General features: G+C 52.3%; 1 protein-coding gene across 1 annotated transcript in view; it reads right to left on the reverse strand.

Annotated features, from left to right (window-relative positions):
- Window positions 1-1122, reverse strand: part of LOC123748309 (uncharacterized) — a 137356-nt gene extending 136234 nt beyond the window's left edge. The window contains exon 1 of the mRNA XM_069334419.1: window positions 485-1122. Coding sequence (XP_069190520.1) covers window positions 485-1055 — 571 coding nt within the window. The 5' untranslated portion in view covers window positions 1056-1122. The remainder of the gene's footprint in view (window positions 1-484) is intronic.
- Window positions 1123-9275: the final 8153 nt, after the last annotated feature.

Genomic DNA, 9275 nt, shown 5'->3' on the forward strand with positions numbered 1-9275 from the left:
CGCTCCTATTTTTAAACTTATTTGTTATGCATGTATATGTTTCTTAGGTTCTGCCACACTTGAGATAGAGCTACACAAATATATATTTTGGTTGATGGTAGTGGTTGTTTGGTGATAGTAGTTAGTGGTTGTTTACTGATGGTAGTTAGTGGTTGTTTAGTGATGGTAGTTAATGGTTGTTTGGTGATAGTAGTTAGTGGTTGTTTAGTGATGGTAGTTAATGGTTGTTTGGTGATAGTAGTTAGTGGTTGTTTACTGATGGTAGTTAGTGGTTGTTTAGTGATGGTGGTTAATGGTTGTTTGGTGATAGTATTGGTGGTTAGTGGTTGTTTAGTGATGGTGGTTAATGGTTGTTTGGTGATAGTAGTTAGTGGGTGTTTAGTGATGGTGGTTAGTGGTTGTTTGGTGATAGTAGTTAGTGATGGTAGTTAGTGGGTGTTTGGGGGTAGGTTGTACCAATAATATAGAGAACAGGAAGACTCACCGATTCTGGGGACGTCGTAGGGCCTGGGGCCGGAGCGGGCGTGCCTGAGGAAGTTGGTGGCTATGGAGGCTCCTACCTGCTGCAGCCCCGCCGCTACTGCTGCTTCCTCCTCCTGCTCCTGCTGCCCCTCGCCCGCCCCTCCGCTCACTGGGGCATCACTCTCCTGCTGCTGCTGGCCCCCACGTTTACCCCACGCCCGCCGCCGCTCCTGCTGCTCCTCCTGCTGCTGCTCCTCCTGCAGCAGCTCCTCGTCGGCGTCTGCTGGAGGCTGCTGCTCGGCCTGCTCGTAGTGGCGGTGCCCCGCCGGCAGGATAGGTCCCGGGGGCACGTTAGGAGCCACATGGTGGCGACGATACAGATGCGGGTATTCTAAGAGCGCGTTGGCGGGTAGTGCGGGTATCTGGGGCGGGTGGGCGGCGGGCGGATGATGGTGGAGGGCCGTGGCCGCCCGCACCAGTGCCAGGAGGGTGTTGCGGGGGCGCTGGTGGCCGGTGCCACTGGAGGATGCCAGGCAAGGGTCACACGCGCACGCCAGAGCCACGAGCCAGAGGACCAAGCCACTGCTCTGCATGGTACGCGCCGGACAAGCTGGCGGCCTAGACTGCACTGAGCGGCAAGTCCCGCGCCGCCCCGCGACTCGCCGCTTGCTGATGCGCAGCGCGATCCCACCTGCCTCGCGCCGCCCACAACCCCCCGACACCACCCAACCTCGCAGACACCTCCTGTAGTGCGTCCATGGGCGCCAACACGCCCTCATCACCGGGGGTAACAACACGCCCACAACCACACTAGTCGCTTTGATCCAGACCCCATGGCGCCACCCCCTCCCCTCCCCCCCCTACACATCAACTTCATTCATTGAATTTGGGCCACCCACGCACTCTCCCCCCCCTCACACCACCACCCACACCCCCCCCCTCTCCATTCTCAACTACTGAATGGCAGTTGTGCTGAACCACCCTCCCGCCCTAACTGCTGTGGGCGCCATCGCTGCCAAGTTGACGTTTTCGGAGTCGGTGTTTACGGTCCCTGGAGACCCGCCAAGTCTGGAAATTTTAGCGTGGCTCATTAGACTGTTCCTTCACATCTCTTGCTGATGATTCACGCTGGGATCACTCTTCCTTCCTCTCATTCACTCTCTTGCTGATGGTTCACGCTGGGATCACTCTTCCTTCCTCTCATTCACTCTCTTGCTGATGATTCACGCTGGGATCACTCTTCCTTCCTCTCATTCACTATCTTGCTGATGATTCACGCTGGGATCACTCTTCCTTCCTCTCATTCACTCTCTTGCTGATGATTCACGCTGGGATCACTCTTCCTTCCTCTCATTCACTCTCTTGCTGATGATTCACGCTGGGATCACTCTTCCTTCCTCTCATTCACTCTCTTGCTGATGATTCACGCTGGGATCACTCTTCCTTCCTCTCATTCACTCTCTTGCTGATGATTCACGCTGGAATCACTCTTCTCATGATGATTCACGCTGGAATCCCTCTATTCATGATGATTCACGCTGGAATCACTCTCCTCATAATGATGAGGCATGCTGGAATCCTTCTCTCTCTCTCTCTCTCTCTCTCTCTCTCTCTCTCTCTCTCTCTCTCTCTCTCTCTCTCTCTCTCTCTCTCTCTCTCTCTCTCTCTCTCTCTCTCTCTCTCTCTCCTTCACTCTCCTGCTGATGATTCACGCTGGAATCACCCTAAAATAATGCCTGATCTCTCCCTCCCTCTACTTTCCTGTTGATAATCACTGAAATAATCCTTCCGTCTTCTCTCTCACTCTCGTTTTGATGATCCACGCTGGAAACCTCCTGGAATCAGCCTCCACGCCTTCCAGGACGGGCCTGGAACACCTCCATGCCAACGAGGGGGTGGCCACTCCCTCCTCCTCCTCCTCACAGGTTCCCGCCATACTGTCTTCCCCACCCCTCCTCCTACCCCTTCCCTTCACCTCCTCCCCTTCCCCTCTTCCCATTCACTCGGTCGACTCACTGGAAGAGGGAGGAGGAGGGGCCCCTTCCAGCACCGCCCCCCACCCCATGACCTCCCACAAGGGCAGGCGGGAACCAGAGATGGCCGCCACCACACTCTTAGTCTTCTTGAGGTACTTCCCGCCACCACACTCTTAGTCTTCTTGAGGTACTTCCCGCCACCACACTCTTAGTCTTCTTGAGGTACTTCCCGCCACCACACTCTTAGTCTTCTTGAGGTACTTCTCTTAGCGGTCGTTCCGCGTTGTTCACGACCACTGGTGCTCCTTCACGACCACTGCTGCTCCTTCACGACCACTGGTGCTCCTTCACGACCACTGCTGCTCCTTCACGACCACTGGTGCTCCTTCACGACCACTGGTGCTCCTTCACGACCTCTGGTGCTCCTTCACGACCTCTGGTGCTCCTTCACGACCACTGGTGCTCCTTCACGACCACTGGTGGTCCTTCACGACCACTGCTGCTCCTTCACGACCACTGCTGCTCCTTCACGACCACTGGTGCTCCTTCACGACCACTGGTGCTCCTTCACGACCTCTGGTGCTCCTTCACGACCTCTGGTGCTCCTTCACGACCACTGGTGCTCCTTCACGACCACTGGTGCTCCTTCACGACCACTGCTGCTCCTTCACGACCACTGGTGCTCCTTCACGACCACTGCTGCTCCTTCACGACCACTGGTGGTCCTTCACGACCACTGGTGCTCCTTCACGACCTCTGGTGCTCCTTCACGACCTCTGGTGCTCCTTCACGACCACTGGTGCTCCTTCACGACCACTGGTGCTCCTTCACGACCACTGGTGCTCCTTCACGACCACTGGTGGTCCTTCACGACCACTGGTGCTCCTTCACGACCACTGCTGCTCCTTCACGACCACTGGTGGTCCTTCACGACCACTGGTGCTCCTTCACGACCTCTGGTGCTCCTTCACGACCTCTGGTGCTCCTTCACGACCACTGGTGCTCCTTCACGACCACTGGTGCTCCTTCACGACCACTGGTGCTCCTTCACGACCACTGCTGCTCCTTCACGACCACTGGTGCTCCTTCACGACCACTGGTGCTCCTTCACGACCACTGCTGCTCCTTCACGACCACTGGTGCTCCTTCACGACCACTGGTGCTCCTTCACGACCACTGCTGCTCCTTCACGACCACTGGTGCTCCTTCACGACCACTGGTGCTCCTTCACGACCACTGGTGCTCCTTCACGACCACTGGTGCTCCTTCACGACCACTGGTGCTCCTTCACGACCACTGGTGCTCCTTCACGACCACTGGTGCTCCTTCACGACCACTGGTGCTCCTTCACGACCACTGGTGCTCCTTCACGACCACTGGTGCTCTTTCACGACCACTGGTGCTCCTTCACGACCACTGCTGCTCCTTCACGACCACTGCTGCTCCTTCACGACCACTGGTGGTCCTTCACGACCACTGCTGCTCCTTCACGACCACTGGTGCTCCTTCACGACCACTGGTGCTCCTTCACGACCACTGGTGCTCCTTCACGACCACTGGTGCTCCTTCACGACCACTGGTGCTCCTTCACGACCACTGGTGCTCCTTCACCACCACTGGTGGTCCTCCACGACCTCTGGTGCTCCTTCACGACCACTGGTGCCCCTTCACGACCACTGGTGCTCCTTCACGACCACTGGTGCTCCTTCACCACCACTGGTGCTCCTTCACGACCACTGGTGGTCCTTCACGACCACTGCTGCTCCTTCACGACCACTGGTGCTCCTTCACGACCACTGGTGCTCCTTCACGACCTCTGGTGCTCCTTCACCACCACTGGTGCTCCTTCACGACCACTGGTGGTCCTTCACGACCACTGGTGCTCCTTCACGACCTCTGGTGCTCCTTCACGACCACTGGTGCTCCTTCACGACCACTGGTGCTCCTTCACGACCACTGGTGCTCCTTCACCACCACTGGTGCTCCTTCACGACCACTGGTGCTCCTTCACGACCACTGGTGCTCCTTTACGACCACTGGTGCTCCTTCACGACCACTGGCGGTCTTTCACGACCACTGGTGCTCCTTCACGACCACTGGTGCTCCTTCACGACCACTGGTGCTCCTTCACGACCACTGGTGCTCCTTCACGACCACTGGTGCTCCTTCACGACCACTGGTGCTCCTTCACGACCACTGGTGCTCCTTCACGACCACTGGTGCTCCTTCACCACCACTGGTGCTCCTTCACGACCACTGGTGCTCCTTCACGACCACTGGTGCTCCTTCACGACCACTGGTGCTCCTTCACGACCACTGGCGGTCTTTCACGACCACTGGTGCTCCTTCACGACCACTGGTGCTCCTTCACGACCACTGGCGGTCCTTCACGACCACTGGTGGTCCTTCACGACCACTGCTGCTCCTTCACGACCACTGGTGCTCCTTCACGACCACTGGTGCTCCTTCACCACCACTGGTGCTCCTTCACGACCACTGGTGCTCCTTCACGACCACTGCTGCTCCTTCACGACCTCTGGTGCTCCTTCACCATGCTCCTTCACGACCACTGGTGCTCCTTCACGACCACTGAGATAGGACAGCAGAGGTGTCTGTCCTCTGTGTTAGCAGAGCGGTGTTCTATAATTTCCTAACATGTTATCAGACGGCTCTCACTCAGTACCCTCCTGTCCATACTATTTGTGTCTGTCCTTCCATGCTATTTGCGTGTGTCCCTGGACGCAATTTGCGTGGCAGGAGTCACACGCAGGTGTGATCTGGTGTGAGTGGCAGAGTGTGTGTGTGTGTGTGTGTCTGTGTATGTGTGTGTGTGTGTGTGTGTGTGTGTGTGTGTGTGTGTGTGTGTGTGTGTACACGCGAACACTGACAGTGTTGTCCGCCCGCCTTGCTTACACTGGATCACGGTAGCTGGATGATTTAAAGTCCAGCCTCTACATATAACATCTCTGTCTGTCTCTCTCTCTCTCTCTCTCTCTCTCTCTCTCTCTCTCTCTCTCTCTCTCTCTCTCTCTCTCTCTCTCTCTCTCTCTATATATATATATATATATATATATATATATATATATATTATAAGAGAATCTTTGTCTGCCAACAGTTCGATGTTGGCCTTACGCATAACATGGCTGACGTTGTGGGTAACTTATATATTTTACCCTCACAGTTATGACTGATAAGTAAAAACAACAAAGAGGACAACATATTAATTCAATATATCACCACTAACATATACCAAAAACTATTACCACAGTCCCTATGGCACTGTGGTAATCCGCTCGTCCAGCAAATTTCGAGAGATTTGGTTTAGGTTCGTATCCAGGCTGAGGAAGATTAACTAGTCGGCCATCCTTAACTGTCCACCTGTGCTCACTCAGTAGTGATTGGGTATCTGGTTGTTAATTGACTGACGGGTCGTTTAGCAGATGAAGTATTGGGGGCTTCCATGAGGAGTGCGGTGGAAAGCTCTCAGCCCGCTGACAGGAGTCCCTGTACACCTAGGTGGAAAGCTCTCAGCCCGCTGACAGCAGTCCCTGTACACCTAGGTGGAAAGCTCTCAGCCCGCTGACAGGAGTCCCTGTACACCTAGGTGGAAAGCTCTCAGCCCGCTGACAGGAGTCCCTGTACACCTAGGTGGAAAGCTCTCAGCCCGTTGACAGGAGTCCCTGTACACCTAGGTGGAAAAATCCTAAATCAATTTGGACATATCAGCAATTTTATTTGCAAGAGTTGGGTCTATCTTGGGCAGTCCATGGCTGGCTTTGAGTGAATTATTGCAATGACCGATGAGGGCTGATGCTGTCAAATTTCTCATAAGGATTCTGTTGTTGGAACAGACATAGAGATGTCAAAAAGATCTCTTTGAGTGTCAGACCTGTCAATAAGGGGAATAGGTTTAATGTACAAGTCGTTGAAGCTAATTCGTTTCAAAGTTTTAAATGCAAATACGATAAAAGCGAGAGTAATGGGTGCATTAAACTTAGAACTTTCTGAAATCGGCGCGAGGAGTCCAGCTCTACCCTACAAGCATACTTATATGTGAGTGTTGTTTGAAGGTTATTAAGGCCAATCAAGACGTGTGTGTGTCTCCTCGCACACACACACACACACACACACACACACACACACACACACACACACACACACACACACCACACACCACACACACACACACACACACACACACACACACACACACACACACACACACACACACACACACACACACACACCACACACACACACACACACACACACACACACACACACACACACACACACACACACACACACACACACACCACACACACACACACACACACACACACACACACACCACACACACACACACACACACACACACACACACACACACACACACCACACACACACACACACACACACACACACACACACACACACACACACACACACACACACACCACACACACACACACCACACACACACACACACACACACACACACACCACACACACACACACACACACACACACACACCACACACACACACACACACACCACACACACACACACACACACACACACACACACACACACACACACACACACACACACACACACACACACACACACACACCACACACACACACACACACACACACACACACACACACCACACACACACACACCACACACACACACACACACACACACACACCACACACACACACACACACACACACACACACACACACACACACACACACCACACACCACACACACACACACACACACACACACACACACACACACACACACACCACACACACACACACACACACACACACACACACACACACACACACACAGACAAACACACACACACACACACCACACACACACACACACACACACACACACACACACACACACACACACACCACACACACACACACACACACCACACACACACACACACACACCACACACACACACACACACACCACACACACACACACACCACACACAGAGTTGATTAACGGTTGTGCTATTTAACACAAGGGGAACACGCACTAGGGGACACAGGTGGAAACTGAGTGCCCAAATGAGCCACAGAGATATTAGAAAGAACTTTTTTAGTGTCAGAGTGGTTGACAAATGGAATGCATTAGGAAGTAATGTGGTGGAGGCTGACTCCATACACAGTTTCAAGTGTAGATATGGTAGAGCCCAGTAGGCTCAGGAACCTGTACACCTGTTGATTGACGGTTGAGAGGCGGGACCAAAGAGCCAGAGCTCAACCCCTGCAAGCACAATTAGGTGAGTACACACACTCACACTCTCAAAAACACACACAGTTGCACGCGGCTGAATGGACAGCGCTCGAGGGTCGTAGTCCTAATGGCCCGGGTTCGATTCCCGGCGGAATCGGAAACAAAAGGACAGTGTCTTTCACCCTGATGCGTCTGTTTACCTAGTAGTAAATAGGTACCTTGGAGTAAGACAGAGTCTTCCTGGGGATGTGTGCGTGTGTTAGAGAGACATATATGTAGTGGATATAATAGAGAAAAAATAAATTGGTTAGAAAGGCGGGGTCCAAGAGCTAATGGCTCGAGTGTGCAGATACAAATAGTAAATACACAGAGTGTTTCCCTGCACAATGAGCAGCAGAAACGTTGTGGCATCATTCAATAAGATGGCGTCTGGTGGTGTCTTCACCGTGGACACCTGTCAATCACTTCAGCACCCTAAGAGAGTGAGTTGAGCAATCTGGAGAGTTGCTTGGGCCTATTAACCTCTGGAGGGTTATTAAGGCCTATGCAGACGAGGAGTCACAATAACGTGGCTGAAACATGTTGACCAAACCACACACTAGAAGGTGAAGGGACGACGACGTTTTGGTCCGTCCTGGATCATTCTACAACTGACTTGAGAATGGTCCAGGACGGACCGAAACGTCGTCGTCGCTTCACTTTCCCGTGTGTGGTCTGGTCAACATTAAGGCTTATCAACCTCTGCAGGTTTATCAAGACCTATCAACCTTTGGAAGGTTATCAAGACCTATCAACCTCTGGAAGGTTATCAAGACCTATCAACCTCTGGAAGGTTATTAAGGCCTATCAACCTCTGGAAGGTTATTAAGGCCTATCAACCTCTGGAAGGTTATCAAGACCTATCAACCTTTGGAAGGTTATCAAGACCTATCAACCTCTGGAAGGTTATCAAGACCTATCAACCTTTGGAAGGTTATCAAGGCCTATCAACCTCTGGAAGGTTATTAAGGCCTATCAACCTCTGGAAGGTTATTAAGGCCTATCAACCTCTGGAAGGTTATCAAGACCTATCAACCTCTGGAAGGTTATCAAGGCCTATCAACCTCTGGAAGGTTATTAAGGCCTATCAACCTCTGGAAGGTTATCAAGACCTATCAACCTTTGGAAGGTTATTAAGGCCTATCAACCTCTGGAAGGTTATCAAGACCTATCAACCTCTGGAAGGTTATTAAGGCCTATCAACCTCTGGAAGGTTATCAAGACCTATCAACCTCTGGAAGGTTATCAAGACCTATCAACCTCTGGAAGGTTATCAAGACCTATCAACCTTTGGAAGGTTATCAAGACCTATCAACCTCTGGAAGGTTATTAAGGCCTATCCACCCCTGAAGTGTAACTAAAGCCATCAACATAGTTTACTGACCAACTAGTAAGTATACTTTAATCCTGAATATATTCCAGGGTTAAAGTAGACTCTGAGGTTACAGCAAGAAGAGATATGTGTGTACTCCTGACAATACAGTCAGAGACTAAGAAGGGTACAGCGTAATTAATATATATCAGGTT

This window comes from Procambarus clarkii, chromosome 31 (genome assembly GCF_040958095.1).
Source record: "Procambarus clarkii isolate CNS0578487 chromosome 31, FALCON_Pclarkii_2.0, whole genome shotgun sequence".
NCBI classification, from domain to species: domain Eukaryota; kingdom Metazoa; phylum Arthropoda; class Malacostraca; order Decapoda; family Cambaridae; genus Procambarus; species Procambarus clarkii.